Source organism: Anolis sagrei, chromosome 1 (genome assembly GCF_037176765.1).
Source record: "Anolis sagrei isolate rAnoSag1 chromosome 1, rAnoSag1.mat, whole genome shotgun sequence".
Classification (NCBI taxonomy): Eukaryota; Metazoa; Chordata; class Lepidosauria; order Squamata; family Dactyloidae; genus Anolis; species Anolis sagrei.
In genome coordinates this window covers 151,781,689-151,803,927 of record NC_090021.1, presented here as the reverse complement: position 1 = coordinate 151,803,927, position 22,239 = coordinate 151,781,689, and the positions used below count along the sequence as shown (strand labels likewise).

At 40.9% G+C, this 22,239-nt stretch overlaps 1 protein-coding gene across 1 annotated transcript; it reads left to right on the top strand.

Moving 5' to 3' along the window:
* Positions 1-1,335: 1,335 nt before the first annotated feature.
* Positions 1,336-22,118, top strand: LOC132780861 (serotriflin-like). The gene is made up of 7 exons (XM_060784711.2): positions 1,336-1,398; positions 3,064-3,186; positions 4,705-4,795; positions 8,833-8,981; positions 14,334-14,428; positions 18,657-18,748; positions 21,616-22,118. Exons 1-7 carry the CDS (start codon positions 1,336-1,338, stop codon positions 21,741-21,743), a joined length of 741 nt encoding a protein of 246 aa, XP_060640694.2. The 3' UTR covers positions 21,744-22,118.
* The last annotated feature ends 121 nt before the right edge of the window (positions 22,119-22,239 follow it).

Genomic DNA, 22,239 nt, shown 5'->3' with positions numbered 1-22,239 from the left:
GTGGGTACGGCAATTCAAAGATGGCCATGACAACGTCCATTATGAGGACCGCTCCGGTCACCCTTCTTTGATTACAGACGATTTGGTGGCTTCAGTTGAAGCAAGGATTTGTGAGAACAGGCGCTTCACAATAACAATAATAAAAATCTTTGAATTGTCGTACCCACTTACGCACTTTGCTTTCACTCATAACAGTATCCCTGTACACTTCACAAATCTGTCGATGAATTTCTGCAGCAGGCAGGTTCCTTGCTGACAAAAACCGTATCACTGACCGAACCTCACATGCGGCGGGTGAGTTGATAGTCTTAAACATTTTTAAAGCACAGAACAGAACCGTACAGGTTAGCTACAGAGCGGAAACTGAGCACAGTTGTTCCCGAGGCATGCCAGTACACGACGCACACACTCATTGCGGTATGCGCGCGAACTACTAGTGTCTACAACAAAATGGACCTTACTTAAAAAATACCCCTCGTAATTTGTAGTTTGAAGCACAGGCCCCATCTACACTGACCATTTTATGCAGCTTGAAGCTAGCTTCAAACTGCAATGGCTAGATGACAAACACCTACAAAAATGTGTGAAAGAAAGCCAGTGTGCATCAGCGCTTTGTGGTTTGCGTAAACTCAATCTGGGCCTCGGGCTGGTCTCAGGATTTCCTCTGAACAGAGAAGTCACTTTCTTCCATACCTCTTTAAAACTGCATTAAATGGGATCATAGTGAAATTATAAAATAAAGGCAATTCCCTTTGAATATTTACTCTTTGCAAACACTTTAAGTACCAGGCTTTTAGACATTATCCTGGGAGTATTGTTGTTATCAGTGAACCAAGAAGCAAATAGAAATAGGAAATATAATTCCATTATTGAGTACACTAACAAAAAACTCTTAAAAGATGACCACAAAACCCTCAGAGTAATAAGTGACTTAAAGCCACATATACCAAATGACAGTGATTGTAAAAAAAAATCAAAATCGGAGACACCTAAATTGTGAAATTGAATCTTTCACAGTTGTTTTCTATTGATTGAAAGCCTGCTTTGCATATTGCACGGTTGTGTAAGAAATATAATGCTAACAAAAATGATATTTTTCCGCTTGAGGAAGAGCTTGCATAACATCTTGTATAAGAGGAAGAATTGATGCAACCTACATATAAGATCACTGGCGTGACTTAATGTGCAAACTCTTGTATGTTTGTGGAAGAGTACTACTACTGCAATCAGTTCTTGGATTCACACCAATATTAATAAATGCTTATAAATGATTACTGGAACCATTGTAATAGCACAAATAAAGAAACTCAATCATCTGTTTTCTTTTTTCCAGCAATGTCTCCTCTGCTGGCACTTTTAGTCTTGGCTGCTGGCCTACATCCATGTGCTGGAAATGAGGTATGACCGCATGTGTGAAATTTGAAATTCATTCCAAAAGAAGCGCCCTCTGCCTCCAACCAAACAGGATTCCACTGCTGTGTCTTCAACATAGTGTCCAGGGATTATGAAAAAAGGATAACATATAGGAGTAATGTATACTCATTCGTTTTTTACTGACAGCCTTTATTGGTTGTAGCCACATATATGTCCATTATGCCAATAATGAAATAATGTTCTTTATAGCTATTTTGAAAGCAGTAACCTAAGACCAAGGGCCCTTCCAGACTGGCTTGAAACGTGGGACCTGTCTCGTTTTTTGCCTGAGGAGTCTAAATTGTGGCATAATATAAAAGAAACCATGTAGTTCATGTTTGATCAGCCAACACACTGCCTTGCCAGATTAAGAAAATATGCCACACAGATGAACAATAAATAACAAGTAGTTTACTCTTCATAGTTCAGAACAACAATCATGTGATCAATTACATCGACTCACATAATGTCCTTTTATGAGAGATTTAAAATGGTCTTTCTTTGTCCATGTGGATAAACTCCTTCAGGAGCACATGAAGTGAGAGCACACTCCAAACCAGCTCCCTCTGCTTTTCTGTCTGTGCATCTGCATAGCTCAAGACTAAAAAATGTAACAGTATCCAAAAGTCCCAGGCTTAGCTTGCTCCCCGGGCATAGCCCAACCAATCAGCTTCATGCATCTTATTTTACAGTTGACACACACAAATTGATTTCTTGCATACTCCAACATAAATGACACCTCAGGTAAAAGCGAATTAATGCAAAATAATTTAGGTTTTCCCAGTTTACTCCACATTAATTAAACACCTCTAAAGGTCTGGACCTTAAGCTAAGGTCCGGTTCTTTAGAGGTCAGGGCCCAAAGCCATCCCTCTTCTTCAGGCTCCCAAAAGCCCAGAAGAGCAGGATGGTGTCCCACACTCTTCCCATCTCCCCATTTCACCCACAAACTTACCGGAGAGTCCTGCCGTCAAAATCTCTCCTCCCCCTTCCACCTCCTGATGCACCATTTTCCTGCATCAGGAGTCCTGTACAGAGGAGCCTGTGGTGACCACAGCTGCCTCCCCAATAAGTTTGGGGGGAGAAATGGGAGACTGGATGGCATCCTAGAAAAGCCCAGGGTTTGGTTTGGGGGTGGAGTCTAGAACCTGTGAGGTAGAGGGTTGTTTTAATCTTGGCTTTTAGCATAGTGTAGAAGGGTCCCGAGTCACATTGGTGTCATATGGCAAAGACCCCATATGATAAAAGATGACTGCATTTGACTAGGATAGGGTGGGAGTAAAACAAGTAATGAATAGCACTCTGACTCATGTGTGCTCCCAGTTCCATGTAGAAATTGTTATGCTAATACCAGGCTCTCCCAAGAATGTCCAGTTATATGTTTCATTCATGCATTCAAACAGTCTAGAAAACATTTCTTTTGTGAGCACAGATAATACATTATTGAACTCCTTTTTGTATGAGAAAAGCCTTCCAATGCTTGAGGGCAACAAGAAAGGAATAATGTCATGTAATAAATCCAAGGCAAAGAGGTTGTTGTCCTGCGGTAATTGCAGTTTGCCTCCCTCTTGTGATAAACTCCTTAATGGATTCTATATGTGTGGATTTTCTCATTTTTGTGTTTGTGACTGAAAATTTGATTTCATGACAGAAACATGCGGAAGCATTTGCTGCATTGTCGGCTGATTTGCCAGAAGTTCAGAAGGAAATTGTTGACAGACACAATGCCCACAGGAGGCAAGTCGAGCCAAGTGCTTCCAACATGCTGAAGATGGTAACAATTTAAGCAGCACTTTTGTGGTGCTTCATTTTTTTGTTCCTTATACCTTCCAGTGACTTTTGCTTAAAAAAAATATTTCTACACATAATTAATTGTGTGTGTGTGTGTGTGTGTGTGTGAGAGAGAGAGAGAGTATAGACATTTTAAAAAATAAAATAAAATAAAATAAAATATGGTAATAGCTATTGTTAGTTACTATGGTAATATTTGAATGATTCAAGTGGTCTGTAGTGCAAAACTTATTTTGATGTCAAACTACTCTTTGACACACATTCACAACAATACAAGAAACATTGCAAAGGGCTCTATGATATTCCTTCACTATTTAATGAATCCCCACCTCATAACTTTAAAAGTAGCAAAGATGTTACCTGCTTATAAAAAATAAAGAGACTATCCTTCCTTAAGTTACAAACCTATTCTAATGTGGTTGCCTTAGTTATTGGGAAAAGGACAAAAATTGTAATTAACTCATTTGTAATGACACATTTCCAAAGTCTGAGAACAGATAAGAGTGTCATCTTTGATACTACAGGTTGGGGATCTTTACCCATCTCTCTCTCTCCCTCTCCCTCTCCCTCTCCCTGCCTCCCTCCCTCCCTCCCTCCCTCCCTCCCTCTCTTTCTCTCTCTCTCTCTCTCTCTCTCACACACACACAGACACACAAAGAGCTATCTATCTATCTATCTATCTATCTATCTATCTATCTGTCTATCTATCTACAATCTATCTAATAAAAGTCAAAGTTTGTATGCGGCGGAAGTGTAGCGGTGTATGTGCCAGTGTTCTGATTGGCTGCCACTGTGGTACAATCTGCATATGGTCACTGATTGGCCAACTTCAACATTCCGAGGAATAATTTGCATATGGTCTCTGACCAATCAAGACCAAACTTAGCACACAGAGCCCCCATGACCCACTCTACATCCTGCTGCAGTTTAAAGGAGGATGGACTTTGGATGATGGGACTTGCAGTACCTTCACTCACTTACTGAAACCACTGCCACCCTCATCCAATGACTGATAAAGACCAAACTTGGCACACAGAGCCCCCATGACCCACTCTATATCATGCTGCTGTTTAGAGGAGGGTGGACCATGGATGATGGGACTTCAAGTACCTTCACTCACTTCCTGAAAACAATGCAACCGTCATCCAATGACCAATAAAGACTAAAGTTGGCATACAGGACCACCATTACCCACTTTCTCTAATAACCCGGGCAGTGCCGGGTCCCCAAGCTAGTATCTAATATTTGTTGCTATGAGTCTAAGCAGGGGACATGATTTGATAATGAATTCGTTGCCAAGGATAGTTTTTAACCGAAATAACCTTGAAAGGTGATGATGATATACAAGATGTTAAACATTGATAGGATATTTTTCTTGGGTATCATTCAATATGTGGGTTCAAGTTGACTAGCCCTCATTTAAAATGGGCAATTCATTCACAAATGGTAAATCTGGTACATGAAAGCTTGGAGTCAGTTATATGCCGTTGTTTCTTTCAAGGAATGGAACGGGACAGCTGCAGTTAATGCCAAAAGGTGGGCTGAAAATTGTGTATACTCCCACAGCCCTGGAGATCAAAGGAAAATAGAAGGTAGGTTAAATGGAAGGACTGCCCACTATCTCCTGAAACATTCCTCTTTACCTAGAAGAAAAATACTGCCTGTAGTCTAACACCTTATGAGTGCAGTTGCCTTAATTAAAACAGTAACACAGCTTACTTCAATTACATTGGAATAGCCAGCATGTTTTATTCCTTCCCAGAAAATAGAGGTGACTGAGCTGGTGGAAGAATAATAATGCTGTTTGTATATAGCTTAGCAAAAAGTATACAATGCTTGGGGCAGAAGGACGGGCAGTGCGATGTAGTAGTTCAAATGCCAAGCCCTATCCACACTGCACTAAAATGTGGTGCTGAGAGTGCATTATCATGAGGCATTTATTTATTTACAGTTTTTATATTCCGCCCTTTTCACCTTGCAGGGGACTCAGGGTGGATTACAATGTACATATGCATGGCAAACATTCAATGCCATAGACACACAACATATATAGACAGAAACACAAAGGCTATTTAACATTCCAGCTTTTTCATGAGGGTATTCTGGCCATCCAGGGTTGCTTCACCATCCATTTGTGACACTGATTAAGTACTTCCTCATTCTTTGCATGCTTGCTGGAGATTTTTATGGTGTCGTAAATTAGCGGTACCTAAATTTCCTTCTTGACAGATGCAACTGTCTTTCGGGCTGCAATGTTCGACAGCAAGCTACACAAACTGATTGGAAGCTCACTCCAACCAGGGCTGGCTTCGGACTCATGACCTTTTGGTCAGTAGTGATCTTAATGCAGCTGACTTCCAGACAGCTGCACCACAGTCCTGGTGCAATGATACCTCATAATAGCCCAGTTTAACCAGGAATAAACCTGGAAAAACACTTCTAGAGATCTGAACCTTTCAGTAAGGTCTGCATCTTTGGAGGTGGGTGGCCTGTGGAGATTCTCCTGGGATTGCCATTCACGATCTCAGCAGCAGCCTCCAAAGCGATCTCACCTCTATGAGCTCAAGCAGCCTTCCCTCCCTCATCCACATTCCTGGATTGAAAAGGTAAAAAAAAACCCTTGCCAAACTTGGAGAATTCTAAGAGCTCAGTTTTGCATTTAAATGATGCATGGAGCTCTGGAGGGTCTTCCCTTCTCTAGAACGCTGTCATATTAATTAGATGCAAAATGGATTCATTAGAGAGTAAGGCTCTTCTTTTTACTCTGTACAGCTAGGAAAGGGCTCTAGGGAGGGCAGAATATTGTTTGGCATGGGAGGAAATGTGGCCACCCACTTGCCAAAAAGACAGGGTTTTGGTCCCCTGTGTGGGCAACAAATGCGCAGGGAAGTGGAAATTTAAACTCCAGTTCCATGCACATTTTGCATTGTGTGGAAGAGCCCTTGGATTCAGATTCAAATGCACATACCCCTTAACTTTATCCAAGATACTAGAGTTGCAACACATCAGTCATTAACTTATTATACTAGAAGATGATGGAGACAAAATTGTAGTGAAGAGAGAAGTCATGTGTTGCTGTTTATTTGTTCAATCACTTCCGACTCTTCGTGACTTAATAGACCAGCCCACGCCAGAGCTTCCTGTCGACTGTGACCATTCCCAGCTCCTTCAAGGTCAAGCCAGTCACTTCCATCTTGCCCTTGGTTGGCCCCTCTTCCTTTTTCCTTCCATTTTCCCCAGCATCATTGTCTTCTCTAAGCTTTCCTGTCTTCTGTGCAGTGTTTGCTTTGTGATGTTTCAGTGTACACAAACATTGTTTTATGCACAAAATTATTAAGAATGTGGTGTATAAAATTATCTTCTGGCTATTTGTATAGGGTGCATGTGAAAGAAACAATGCATTTTGTATCTAGTCTTGGGTCCCATCTCCAAGGTGTATTATCTATATGCAAGTATTCTAAAATCTGGGGGGGGGGGGGGATATGAAATCTGAAATGCTTCTGAATCTAAGCATTTGAGATAAGGTATCTTCAATCTATGTTACTTTTTAAACCATCAAATGCATTTCAGAGCACGAACCACCATCACCACTGATTATTTTTTTCCATAACCTCAAAGTAACAGGAATTGAGGATGAATTATACACGTTGTATCTAGCTCTTCTCATTTTTCAGTCTCTATCCTTACTACCTTTTTAAAGATTGCAAGGTAGCCTAATTTTAAAATATTATGAATAATTCCAAAACACTAATTAGGTATTATGTAGTAAGAAGTGTTTTGTTGTTGTTGTTGTTGTTCGTTCATTCAGTTGCTTCCAACTCTTCGTGACCTCATGGACCAGCCCACGCCAGAGTTCCCTGTCGGCCGTCACCATCTCCAGCTCCTTCAAGTTCAAGCCAGTCACTTCAAGGATGCCATCCATCCATCTTGCCCTTGGTTGGCCCATCTTCCTTTTTCCCTTCCATTTTCCCTATCATAATTGTCTTCTCTAAGCTTTCCTGTCTTCTTATTATGTGGCCAGAGTACTTCATATTGGCCTCTACTATCCTTCCCTCCAATGAGCAGTCGGGCTTTATTTCCTGAAGTATGGACTGGTTGGATCTTCTCGTGGTCCAAGGCACTCTCAGGACTTTCCTCCAACACCACAGTTAAAAAGCATCTATCTTCCTTTGCTCAGCCTTCCCTATGGTCCAGCTCTCACATCCATAAGTTACTATGGAGGATACCTTTGCTTTGACTGTGCGGATCTTGGTTGCCAGTGTGATGTCTCTACTCTTCACTATTTTATCAAGATTGGTCATTGCTCTCATCCCAAGAAGTAAGAGTCTCCTGATTTCCTGGCCGCAGTCTGCATCTGCAGTAATCTTTGCACCTAGAAATACAAAGTCTGTCACGGCCTCCACGGTTTCTCCCTCTATTTGCCAGTTATCAATCAGTCCAGTTGCCATAATTTTGGGGTTTTTTTATGTTTAACTGCAACCCTGCTTTTGCACTTTCTTCTTTCACCTTGATTAGAAGGCTCCTCAGTTCCTTCTTGCTTTTGGTCATAAAAGTGGTATCATCTGCATATCTGAGAAATCACGTATAAACAAACAAAATGAAATAAACTACCTGGATTCAGATTCAGGATTATATGGCAGTTTAGGTGGGGCCCGATAGACATGTATAGGCACTACCCAAGTTACAAATGATCTGTGGGTTTTTCTGTAGGTTTGTTCTTAAATTGAATTTTTATGTACATCAGAACATTACATTTTTAATAGTAACTCCAGTCATTTTTTTTGTTTTGGATAGCATACAGAAGAGTTAACACCCCTTTAATGTTTGTTTTGCTGTCCTTGCCCATTTTCACTTCACTTTCTCTCCCTGTGATAATTGGGATTTGAAAATTTTGGCTTGTTGTGAAAACAAGGATTGGTGATAAAACCTTAGTGGAGACACATTTTTCCTCATGACAACTCTTTCAGGAGTGAATTTCCCTCCTTAGAGGTAGATTTCCTCTCACTTCCATTCTTAGTTGTATGCAAATTAGATGGTTGTAACTCAGGGACTGCCTGTAATAAAAAATAATCCCAGACTATTTTCATTCAGTAACTTTGAATGTGAATACTGTATATACTCGAGTATAAGCCTAATTTTTCTGCCCTTTTTTAGGCTGAAAAAACTCCCCTTATACTCGAGTCAAGGTTATTTATTATTTTACTCTATTATTATTACTATTATTATTATTAATATGTATGTATGTATTTTTATTTTTATTTATTTTATTTATTATTTATTATTATTATTACATTTATCATTTTACTCTATTATTATTGGAAGGATACGTAAACCCATGTACACTGAAGAAGGTTAGAACAATGGTTTAGTCAGAGTTGGACAGTCTTATCTTATAGTTTTATGTAAATATTAATAAACATTCAACCTACTGATGCTTCAATTAATGTAATTTTTATTTTGAAACTGACCCGTAGCTGCTGCATTTTTCATCCTCAGCTTATACTCAAGTCAGTACGTTTTCCCAGTTTTTTGTGGTAAAATCAGGAGCTTCGGTTTATATTCGGGTCGGCTTATACTCATGTATATACGGTACTTATTTGTATTTATTTCCTTCCTTCCCTCATTTCAGGTGGCAAGTCATGTGGTGAAAACCTCTTTTATTCAAGCGTCCCAAAGCCTTGGTCAGATGTAATACAAGCTTGGTTTGATGAAAGGAAAGACTTTATACTTGGAAAGGGACCGACACACGAGAAAGCAGCAATTGGGCATTACACTCAGGTATGTCACTTAAGTAGAATACAGCAACCTATATTTCATTCTTCCATATTCCAAAAACGTCTCAATGTTTAGTGAACATATTTATTTATCGTGTTAGGAGCAACCAGACAGTTGTATTACATTTTTAACAAAACAAACAAACCAACAAACAGACAGACAAAACACAAAGTTTGCAAGCTTGGTAGTTGATTAAATGTCCTTTGACTAGTATCTGGCCACTTGGAGTGCCTCTGGTGTTGCCACAAGGAGGTCCTCCATTGTGCATGTGGCAGGGCTCAGGTTGCATTGCAGCAGGTGGTCAGTGTTTGCTCTTCAAAATCAAATCAAATCAAATCAAAATATTTATTTCGGTCATTGACCAGCACAGGAAATAGTGTCACATTTCCAGACAAACCTGGCATGTTTGGTACATTAAAAATATAAATATAACTACTAAAAACACAATATGGGTGAGGGAGCAGAAGGGGGAACAGGGTAAAAACATACAATGCCCAGATCCATCACCAAATTGTAGATTCAGAGAAGTGGTTTGCTCTTCTCCACATTTGCATGTTGTGGATTCCACTTTGTAGCCCCATTTCTTAAGGTTGGCTCTGCATCTCGTGGTGCCACGAGCGAGTGAACATATGGAAGATGGCAGTAGGGGTAAGAGCATGCCTACTGAATCCACTGTTTGGACTCTGTATATTCAGCTAAGCCCTCTTGCTATCAAATGTGCACACACATTTTACCTGTGCAATCTCCAACAAGTCCTCAGAACATATGAAGAAGAACCTACCCATGTGCAGCTTGTACACTCATGAGCCATGTGCATGTGTTCAGATGGACACATGGGAACTAAAGGAAGAAGCAGTGTGCAAAATCCAACTTAGTCCATGCATTCACTGATAAAGAATTATATACCTCTGAGGATGCTTGCCATAGATGCAGGTGAAACGTCAGGAGAGAATGCCTCTAGACCATGGCCATATTTCCCGAAAAAACCTACAACAACCCAATGATTCCGGCCATGAAAGCCTTCTACAATACAAAGAATTATATCTTCTCAATAGTTGTATCCTGCTCAATATTTTTTCACATCATCTACTAATCATGTGTCAGTATTCCATGTACTGTATACAATGTTCTCCTTAACTCAGATAAAAGATAGGATTTGCATACAATCATATCATTCAGATTTTATGACTGGAAGTGGATTAACTGCTAATCCTGGGTTGAACAGTGGTTATACCATATTTTAAGAAGAAACATCTAAATTGCAGGGATTGGCATTCTCAAAAGGCTACTGATCCCTTCTGACTCACTGCTTGCTGCACTGCCACTATTTTCCAGAACTGAAAGTCACATTGTTTTTGATCTTTTGATCTGTTTCAGAAGCATACTTCTTAAAGTCCCCATTCACACCCAAAATAAAGGCTTACTTTTGGCCATTGTTTTTCCCCCCACACATTCAAAATAGTTCTATGTGCTGTTAGCCCATTACTTCTGATGCAATTGCTAATACAGCTCCCGGGGCAAAAGAAATTATTAGTTCCTTCTTTTGTGTTACCAAAGAATGTGGGTTGTTGTAGGTTTTTTTGAGCTATATGGCCATGTTCTAGAGGCATTCTCTCCTGATGTTTTGCCTGCATCTATGGCAAGCATCCCCAGAGGTAGTGAGGTCTGTTGGAACCAGGAAAATGGGTTTATATATCTGTGGAATGACCAGGGTGGGACAAAGAACTCTTGTCTGTTGGAGCTAGGTGTGAATGTTTCAACTGACAACCTTGATTAGCATTTGATGGCCTGGCAATTGTTTGGTGTGGCTTGTTAGTGCCTGGAGCAATCTTTTGTTGAGAGGTGATTAGAAGTCCCTGATTGTTTCCTATCTGTTGTTTTGCTGTTGTAATTTTAGAGTATTTAAATACTGGTAGCCAGATTTTGTTCATTTTCATGGTCTCCTCCTTTCTGTTGAAATTGTCCACATGCTTGTGGATTTCAATGGCTTCTCTGTGTAGTCTGACATGGTGGTTGTTGGTGTGGTCCAGCATTTCTGTGTTCTCCAATAATATGCTGTGTCCAGGTTGGTTGATCAGGTGCTCTGCTATGGCTGATTTCTCTGGTTGAAGTAGTCTGCAGTGCTTTTCATGTTCCTTGATTCGTGTTTGGGCAATGCTGCATTTGGCGGTCCTTATGTAGACTTGTCCACAGCTGCATGGTATTCGGTAGACTCCTGCAGATGTGAGAGGATCCCTCTTGTCCTTTGCTGAATGTAGCCTTTGTTGGATCTTCTCAGTGGGTCTGTAGATAGTTTGTGTTTCCTCATCAGCTTCCCTATGCGGTCAGTGGTTCCCTTGATGTATGGCAAGAACACTTTTCCTCTGGGTGGATCTTCATCTTGACTCTCGTGGCTTGTTCTTGGTCTTGCAGCTCTTCTGATGTCTGAGGTGGAGTATCCATTGGCCTGGAGAGCCCAGTTGAGGTGGTTCAGTTCATCTTGGAGAAGGTGGGGTTCGCAGATTCTTTTTGCACGGTCTGCCAAGGCTTTGATGGTGCTTCTTTTTTGACTTGGGTGATGGTTGGAGTTTTTATGTAGATATCTATCTGTGTGTGTGGGTTTTCTGTAGACGGTGTGACCCAATTGTTGATCTGGTTTGCGGATGACTAGGACATCTAGAAAAGGCAGTCTTCCTTCATTTTCTTTTTACATAGTGAATTGGATGTTTGGGTGGATGCTGTTAAGATGGTCCAGGAACCTGTTTAGTTCTCCTCCTCCATGGCTCCAAATGGTGAAGGTGTCATCCACATATCTGAACCATATCGTGGGCTTCTTTGTTGCTGTCTCCAGGGCTTGTTTTTCAAAGTGTTCAATGTAGAAATTAGCTATGATCGGGCTGAGAGGGCTCCCCATCGCTACTCCATCTTTCTGTTTGTAGAATTCATTGTCCCACTGAAAGTAGCTGGTGGTGAAGCAATGGTGAAACAGAGCTGTGATGTCTTCTAGGAACTTCTGGAGAGAAACGTCAGGAGAGAATGCTTCTAAAATATGGCCATATAGCCTGAAAAAACCTACAACAACTCAGTGATTCCGGCCATGAAAGCCTTCGACAACACATTTTACCAAATATTGTTTTAAAAGCTAAAATGGGGCTTTGTGGATGAAGTAGCTATTGCAAGACATTATCTGAAGCTACTCCTGGTGGCACAATGGGCTAAACCCTTGTGCTGGCAGGACTGCTGACTGACAGATCAGCAGTTCAAATCTGGGAGAGTGGGTCAAGCTCCCTCTGCAGGCACATGAGAGAAGCCTCCCTCAAGGATGGTAAAACATCAAACATCCAGGCATCCCCTGGGCAACGTTCTTGCAGACGGCCAATTCTCTCACACCAGAAGCAACTTGCAGTTTCTCAAGTTGCTCCTGACACAAAATAAATAAATAAATCTGAAGTTACAATATGATTGACATTTAATTGGCCTCCTTTTATGTGGATTTCGTGTTGTGGGGAAGTGGTCACTCCAGCACAATCTGGGTATTAACCTTTGTGGGGCCTTATTGAAGAACCACAGCATTTGTCATTGATTAAGAAAAAGCAGGGTGTGGAAGATAGCAGACTCAAATCCAGGCTGAGTAGGCACAATCCTGGCCAATAGCAAACAAAGAAAAAAAAGTAGCATGACAACAAATGTGTTGAACAATAACTGAATTAAAACAAAGAACAAACCCTCCCTGCCAGTATGCACACTTGAAACGTCAAACAAAGGAAAAGCGGAGAGAAAAAAGGGAAGAGAAAGAGGGAGAGGCAAGGGTTAGAAATCAAAGCTTGGGTGTGTGGATGTATTTTTTAAAGAACATTTAAAACTAAGGTGCAGAGGAAGTTGTATGGAGGATCAGAAAGTAGAAATCAGATAGCAAAAGAAAATGAGTGGAGAAGATGCATATAACAGTTCAGTTCAGTGGCAAATAGTGGTGAGTGGGTGTAAACAGGAACATAAAGAGAAAGCAGTGCGGACGAGATGATGATGATGATAATTATTATCTTTATTTATAGCTAGCTTTCTCTCTCCACTAGGAGATATGAGAGAGAGTCCAAAACATGATGATGATGATTATTAATAGAAAACAGATCTTCTGTATTAGTAAAGGAGGAAATGTGAATTTGTTGTAGGTTTTTTCGGGCTATATGGCCATGTTCTAGAGGCATTCTCTCCTGACCAGGCCCGTAGCCAGGATTTCATTTCGGGGGGGGGGGGGGGGGCTGAATTTTTTTCACGGAGGGTTTGGGGGGGGGGCTGAGTTTCGGGGGGGGGGGGCTGAGTCTGAGTGAAAGAGGGTCTAGCCTAGCAAACCCTTTGTATCATTACCCCAATATCCCCATGCATATGGGATATATTGAGTATGGTGATCAGATCATGATATGAATAAACATAACAGTTTAAATAATGCACCAGTAAGGCCTTTTAGCGAACCACCATGAGAATTTCGGGGGGGGGGGGAGGCTGAAGCTCCTCAAGCCCCCCCCCCCCCCCGGCTACATGCCTGCTCCTGGCGTTTCTCATGCATCTATGGCAAGCATCTCACTACTTCTGAGGATGCTTGCCATAGATGCAGGTGAAATGTCAGGAGAGAATGCCTCTAGAACATGGCCATATAGCCTGAAAAAACCTACAAAAACCCAGTGATTCCGGCTATGAAAGCCTTCAACAATACAATGTGAATTTGATGTATAAAACCCTATATGGCTCTGGTCCAGTATATCTGTCAGAACGTATCTCCTTTGACGTCCCACCTCAGAGTTTAAGATCTTCTGGGGAGGCCCTGCTCTTGGCCCCGCCTCTGTCTCAAACACACTTGGTGGGGACGAGGGACAGGGCCTTCTCGGTGGTGGCCCCCCTGCCTGTGGAACTCACTCTCTGGGGAAATTAGGCCATCTTCATCCCTCCTCACCTATAGAAAAAAGTTAAAAACATGAATGTGGGACCAGGCCTTCGAGTAATTAAGCAGACAATGACAATAACAATGTTGACAATGGCTTGGAAATGAATTATGGATAAGTTTAATGGAGCATTCAACCACAGTTTTCGGCTAATAATGGCCACCAGAGTGGTAATTCCTAGTAGTTTTAATTGTATTGTTTTAATGTTTTTAACTATTTATAATTATTGAGTGTAGGTCTTACTGAATGTTAAAAGATGCTGCTTCATCAGTTGCATACTCTTTAGATTTTCAAGTGTCACAAACTTCTTGTTATAGTTGCCTTGACCCTTTGACATTTTTGCAGTACAGAAAATCCCACTCTCAATACAGAAAGTGACTAGTTGGGTGTTTCATTTTAAAGTGGGGAAGCTTAATAAAATTTATCTTCTTGTTTACAGGTAGTTTGGTATTCATCCTACCAGATTGCTTGTGCAGTTTCCCAGTGTAATCACGCCAAATATAGCTACTTCTACGTTTGCCAGTACTGCCCTGCGTATGTATAACAGATATTGTTCATTTGATACAATTTCTAAATTCCTGGAGTAATGTTTAACATATCATCCGAATTTGTAGTTCTGAGTTAGGAAAAGACAATACTGAAACAGCAGGATCTTGTTTTGGGATAAAAGGAGAAAGAGTGAAAAAATTGGAGAAAAAGTGAAAAAAAATGCTGTTTAACTTCACCAAAGACTGTTTAGTCCCCAGAAATTTACTCTTAAGAAATAAAATTGCTATCAAATGAATTGATTTTAATTTTCTGATAAGAAATTCTTTTTTAAAAATAATAATCTTTAGTAAGGATTTTGCTTAAAAGACAAAGTGAAATCTATCTATATAAATAAAAATGTAATATTTGTTTGTGGGATTAACATAACTCAGAAACCACTGGACGAATTGACACCAAATTTTGACACAATACACCTAACAGTCCAACGAATGTTCATCACCCCTAAAAATACTAAAAAAAAACAAACAAACCCAGCAGAACAGACTTAAAACCCCCCAAAATACACCATACACATATACTCATACATATACCCAAGCACACACAAATATATACACACAAACATCTACATACACATGCACACACAAATATACACATGCACACATACATACACACATATATAAACACAAATATGCATATAGACAAGCACACACATATACACAATATACATATACACATATAAACACACAAATATATACACACTAGGGCTGGGTAACCACGGAAAAAATTGTTTCTAAACTCGATTCGTTTCCAGGGAGCACTAGCATTTCCAAATTCTAAATACTTCTGAAATATTGAGATTTCAAAGTTTCGTTATTTACGAAATTTCGTTAATTTCGAATCGATTCATTAATGGCGGACGCAATTGCGCAATATGCTAAAAAACCTCCAAATGGGACAGGGGGAACTTCTGAAGCTTCCCTCTCCCTCTGTTGTTGACTGTTGGTGTGATAAAACAAACAGTAACTATAAAACTTGCACCAGACATGCGAAAATAATTACGAAATAATTACGAAAAAATTACGAAATAATTTCGAAATAATAACAAAATAATTACGAAATAAATTGAAAACATTGTTTCGAATCTAATTTACTCCTTACACTATTCCAAAATGGCTCAATATCGGATTGTAAGCTAATTTAAGATAGCTTAAATTAAGATATAATTTAAATACGAATTAATAACGAATTACGAAATTAACGAACGAAACCTCCCAGCCCTAATACACACATATGTACACATCTACACACACATATGCACACATATATACACCCACATATATACACAGATATGCAAATACACACACATACACACACACAAAACACATATATACAGACTGGGCCACAGCAACGCGTGGCAGGGGACAGCTAGTATATATATAAAATCTGATAAGAAATTATTGAAGTTCCTATAAAGAGTGCTTTCATCTAAGGTCCCATCTATTCTGCCATATAATGTATTATGACTTAGTTTAGAGTCATATAATGCAGTTCAGTTAAGACTGTATTGTATGAGTTTGAAACTGCATTATATGGCAGTGTAGATGGACCTAAGAGAAGGCAGCAAAGGCCATAATCTTTACTAGCTTTCTAGCGGTCAGACATAGACATCTGACCCATTTCAACAACCCTCATCAAATGGATGAATGGATAGAAATCATTCTGCTTTCAAACTCTTGTACATGATGAACCACAAATCCCAGCCTTATACTAAACTGTTAGTCCCATCCCTGTACCTCATTATAGGAGGCTGAGCCCAGCAACAACTTGGTGTACTTAGGTGCTGTGATCTTTAGAGGAGACCTTCTACTGATTCTTTTACTTTCAGAGAGATGAATGGGAAAGGAAGGTTTTCTTGGAGAAATTGCTTAATTGCTAGACAGGTCTAGATAGGTCTTAGACTTCTACTCATGACCCCTTTCTGTCTGAGATGATTTCATGTGACCCCAGATATATAGATCTATAATATAGGTATACAAATAAAACATGTACTGATCAGCCAGTGTTCAACCTTCAATTTCTGAGCAAGGTTCTGGAGTGTGTGGTGGCCTCCCAACTCCAGGGATTTCTGGATGAAACAGATCACCTAGATCCATTTCAATCTGGTTACAGATTGAAATGTTGTAGTAGCTCCCTGTTGTAGTAGCCCCCTGTTGTAGTAGCTCCACTGGCTGCCAGTCTGTTACCGGGCACAATTCAAAGTGCTAGTTATGACTTTAAAAACATAGACGGTTCAGGTCCAGTTTATTTGGCCAACTGCATCCTCTTGTATGAACCTACCCAAGCCCTGAGATCTTCAGGAGAGACCCTTCTCTTGGTCCTACCTTCATCTCAAGCTTGGGTGGTGGGAACAGAGAGTGGTCTTCCTATTCGGTGGCTGCCCTTTGACTGTGTAATGCCCTTCTTCCCAGGGAAGCCAGAATGGCCCCCTCCCTGTTGTCCTTCCAGTGGCTGAGATCTTCAGGAGACACCCTTCTTTTGGTCCGACCTTCATCTCAAGCTCAGTTGGTGGGAACAGAGAGCTGGCCTTCCTTTTTGGTGGCTGCCCTTTGACTCAGGAACTCCCTTCTTCCCAAGGAAGCCAGAATGGCCTCCTCCCTGTTGTCCTTCCATCAGCTGAGATCTTTAAGAGAGGCCCTTCTCTTGGTCCTACCTTCATCTCAAGCTCGGTTGGTGGGAACAGAGAGCTGGCCTTCCTTTTCGATGGCATTTCCTTGACTCTGGAATGCCCTTCTTTCCAGGGAAGCCAGAATGGCCCCCTCCCTGTTGTCCTTCCAGTGGCTGAGATCTTCAGGAGATGCCCTTCTTTTGGTCCAACCTTCATCTCAAGCTCAGTTGGTGGGAACAGAGACTGGCCTTCCTTTTCGGTGGCTGCCCTTTGGCTCAGGAACTCCCTTCTTCCCAGCGAAGCCAGAATGGCCCCCTCCCTGTTGTCCTTCCAGCAGCTGAGATCTTCAGGAGAGGCCCTTCTCTTGGTCCTACCTTCATCTCAAGCTTGGTTGGTGGGAACAGAGAGCTGGCCTTCCTTTTCGATGGCATTTCCTTGACTCTGGAATGCCCTTCTTCCCAGGGAAGCCAGAATGACCCCCTCCCTGTTGTCCTTCCAGCAGCTGAGATCTTCAGGAGAGGCCCTTCTCTTGGTCCTACCTTCATCTCAAGCTTGGTTGGTGGGAACAGAGAGCTGGCCTTCCTTTTCGATGGCATTTCCTTGACTCTGGAATGCCCTTCTTCCCAGGGAAGCCAGAATGGCCCCCTCCCTGTTGTCCTTCCAGTGGCTGAGATCTTCAGGAGACGCCCTTCTTTTGGTCCGACCTTCATCTCAAGCTCAGTTGGTGGGAACAGAGAGCTGGCCTTCCTTTTTGGTGGCTGCCCTTTGACTCAGGAACTCTCTTCTTCCCAGGGGAGCCAGAATGGCCTCCTCCCTGTTGTCCTTCCATCAGCTGAGATCTTTAAGAGAGGCCCTTCTCTTGGTCCTACCTTCATCTCAAGCTCGGGGGGTGGGAACAGAGAGCTGGCCTTCCTTTTCGTGGCATTTCCTTGACTCTGGAATGCCCTTCTTTCCAGGGAAGCCTCCTTCCTGTTGCCCTTCCAGAGGCATCCTAAAACCTTTGTATTCAGGCAGGCTTTTAAAGATGAGGTTTCTTAAGATTGATTCAGGGGGTGCTGTGGCTTTTAACTTTGAATTTGTTTTAATGGTTTTAACTGGGAATTTTAAAATACCGTTTTCATTTAATCTTGCTTTAATGTTCGTATATTTGTATATTTAAATGTTTATACTGATGCTTTTATGTCAAGCCGCTTTGAGTCCTCTTTGGTGAAGATAAAACGGGGCATAAAATATAATAATAATAATAATAATAATAATAATAATAATAATGATGATGATGATAACCACATTTTCTGGAACAATGTTTAAATATAAAATGAATAGATGTGCTTTTGTAAGATTATATTATACATGCCAACATTATCTAATTAGAGCTGGCAAAATGAGGATGGCAGGATGTTCTCTGTTCTAATTACTTGGGAGGCAAAGTTTATGGATTTCTTAATGTGCCTCCAGTTTGAACTCATATCCTCCTAACATCTATGACTGGAAGTGGATTACCTTACTTTATGGATTACAAAATGGATTGCTTTGCCAGGAAGCTACACATTTAAGAAGAAATGGGGAAGTATTTTTGATGTTCTTTTTGTTCTTTCTTTGAAATTTCAGGGGAAATGTGCTCGGCATTAATTATTATTTCCCTTACAAAGAAGGAGAGAAATGTGGTGATTGTCCCAATGATTGTGACGATGGGCTGTGCAGTAAGTATAAATGGCCCTATTTAATTAATTATTTTGAGTATTCAGTTAGTGGACAGTATTCAGGAACAAGTATGGTTGTGCTGTCACGCGCTGGGCCTATAGCAGTTGGCTTTTGAACAGGACGTGCTCTTTGTGCCCAGCAGGAAGCCGGGGTGCCTCGAGTGAGAGGCCCTAAGGATTTTCCTATACAGAGTCTTTAGAAGCTTGAAAGGTTTAACAAAGTCCTTTATTATTGCTTAAGTCTTCAACAAACAATCAAATACTTCTTAGATCTTCAACAAATTAAACAAATGCTTCAAGCCTTTGAATCAACTGGTGGGCACCTTGCTTGGAGAACTATTTGTTTCTTTAACAAGGAAAACCCTTTTTGACCCCTCCTGGGCAATCTGTTTTCTGGCTCTGCTGGTGTGGGCCCTACTCCTGGCTCCAATTGCTTCTGGTTACCCGAGTAGACCTACCAGTCAAGACCTTGTAGATTTTCCAGCTGGAGTTCTTTTGGATTTTCTCCACAAATGATGTGGATCTGTATCTTTAACCCCAACAAGGGTTGTGCTGTAAAACTGTTTTCCTTAGAAGCTTTAGGGCTGTTTTCCCCGGATGTTGTGAGAAACGAAGCTTCTCTACAGGTGGGGAAAGCTCACGTCCTGTAACTGGGCTTCCAAAACTGAAAGACAGCCTGAAGTCTTTCTTTTCCCTCCCAGAACCCCGGGGAAAGGGGTGGAATTAAAGAACATAATGATGATTGACGGGTCATTGGCCCTATAATTGCAGAGCAAGGGAAACCACCTTATTGCAAAATGCATGGAACCTTGGAATACATGCAAACACTCAATAGAAAGAAAATGAAGTAGGAGCTCTTGGTACAGCCGTACCAGCATAATGGTGATGGTTGTGTTGGTGCATGAAGAGCCTCTGATCACTAAAAACCACCATGCCAGACTAATCCGATCTCTTTTTTGAGAGCACTATGAGTTTAGTAGATGAAGAGAATGCTGTGGTAGGCATATCTTGATTTCAATAAGGCCTTTAGCAAAGCACCTCGTTATATTCTTGCCAAAAAATGCTAGTGAAATGTGGGCTAGACATTAGACAATGATACTGTTTAGTGGATTAATAATTGTTTGATGAACCTAACCCAAAAAGTGCCCATCAACGTCTCCTCTTCATCTTGGTGAGAGAGGTAATTAGCAGGGTGCGCAGGGTTCCATCCTGGACTCAGTGCTATTCAACATTTTTATTAATGATTTGGATGATAGATTAAAGGACATGTTTATCAAATTTGCATGTTGTTTGTTGTTCATTCGTTCAGTCGTTTCCGACTGCATCTCTTCCTATGAACCCTCCAGGAACTTAAGATCATCTGAGGAGGCCCTGCTCTCGATCCCGTCTGCTTCGCAAGCACGCTTGGCGGGGATGAGGGACAGGGCCTTCTCTGTGGTGGCCCCTCAGCTGTGGAACTCCCTGCCTAGGGATAATAGATCAGCCCCCTCCCTCCTGACTTTTCGGAAGAAAGTAAAAACCTGGCTCTTCGAGCAAGCATTCGGAACCCCGGAATAGATAGTCAAGCTTGAGATAGAGAATGACCCAGGAACGGCCAAGACGATGAAACGGATGCGGATTGGAATGAGAGGATATAGCTCTTTTTAAATTGTTATTGCACCGTTCTTTTTGTCTAAATGCACTTAATTGTTTTTGCTGTTGTATTGTATTGATGGCATCAAATTGTGCCAATGTAGACCGCCCTGAGTCTGATATGGGCAGGATATAAGTGATATAAATAAATAAATAAATAAATAAATAAATAAATAAATAAATATCTGTGAAAGGGATCTAGGAGTTTTAGTATTCTACAAACTGAACATGAATCGTCAAAGGCTTTCATGGCCACAATCACTGGGTTGCTGTGAGTTTTCCAGGCTGTATGGCCATGTTCCAGAAGCATTCTCTCCTGACATTTCACCCACATCTATGGCAGGCATCCTCAGAGGTTGAGGGGTCAACCTCTAAGGATCTCTGTTTTAGATGTGAGCAAAACATCAGAAGAAAATGCTTCTGGAACATGGCCACACAGCCTGGAAAACTCACAGCAACCCAGTGAACATGAACCAACAGTGATGTGGTGACTAAAAAGCCAATGCAGTTGTCAGAGGCGGCCCTAGGTAATTTTCAACGGTAAGCCAACAGTATTTTGCCCCCCCTCCCCCCACCACCAATCACTGATATATATTTTCTGTTCGTCGTGGGAGTTCTGTGTGCCATATTTGGTTCAATTCCATCATTGGTGGAGTTCAGAATGCTCTTTGATTTTAGGTGAACTATACATCCCAATAACTACAACTCGCATACGTCAAGGTCTATTTTCCCCAAAAAGCGCCTCAAGAGTGCCCTTGGGCAAAATCAACTATACCGCAAATGCTTACTTTGCGTAATGGGTTGAGCCGCCCTTGGTAGTTGTATGCTGAATGTACTCAGTTGTATGCCGCATAGTTCCTAGATCAAAGAAAATACTGTAGAAATATTATTCAAAAAGTCAACCAAAAAAACGCTGGGCTGACTTATTCACCAAAAAAACAAAACAAACAAACAAACAAAAAAAACCTCCCAGAAATTTCAGCTATTTTACTAGCTGTCAGGATTTCTGGGAGTTGAAGACCAAAACATCTCCGGATCCATAGGCTGGTCTAGAATGTAATGAATGAGTAAATATTGTTACCATGTTTTTTTTTAAAAAGGGAGCGGGGTGGGGGGTCCCATAGGCCATTGGATACTAGATAAGTCTTCAGTGTGATCCAGCCAGGGATTATTTATGTTCTCATGTTAGCTTGGGACTTTTTGCATTAAATATATGCATTCTTTTTTTATTTCAGCCAATCCTTGCCCTCATGAAGACATGCTCAGCAACTGTGCCAATCTAAAGAAGGCACATTCATGTGAACACCCAGTACTGAAAAAGAATTGCCTTGCATCCTGTTTCTGTGATTCTGAAATAAAGTAATATCAGGATTCTTCCTATAAATCTAATTTTTTTTAGAGCACTATGAGCTTAGTAGATGAAATGAATGAAAACTGCAATATACTTGTAATGTTAATTACAGACTACAATAGGACTTGTATTTGTGTATGTTATTATCCTTTAATCTATCTTCTCTCTTTCTCCGAGAAGGCATGTTGTTACCTTTAGTCTGGTATGAAAAGCAGCTCCTGTTCTGGAATAGCTTATTAATTATCAGGCAATCGGAGGGACTTTCCTAAGAAATCAATGCATATTATCCTATAGAATTATTCTGGGAGCTTCTTCAAGGTCTTTTACTTGGTAAAGAAAATAAATAATTCACTGTATCTGGAATTTTGTAATATACGTGGAAGTCTGAATAAATACATGAGCAATATTAATAGTTATAAAATTTTCATTTTATTAATATACTAATTATATACATATCAGTTCTAAATATGAACATCCTGCGGCTCCTCCATGATGACATGATGGCAAC

Bases quoted from the DNA above. Each gene is read 5' to 3' on its own strand.
- LOC132780861 (XM_060784711.2), top strand. From the start codon at position 1,336: ATGTCTCCTCTGCTGGCACTTTTAGTCTTGGCTGCTGGCCTACATCCA. The intron at 3,187-4,704 runs GTAACAATTTAA...GTTTCTTTCAAG, and splicing joins CTTCCAACATGCTGAAGATG to GAATGGAACGGGACAGCTGC. The intron at 8,982-14,333 runs GTATGTCACTTA...TCTTGTTTACAG, and splicing joins CAATTGGGCATTACACTCAG to GTAGTTTGGTATTCATCCTA.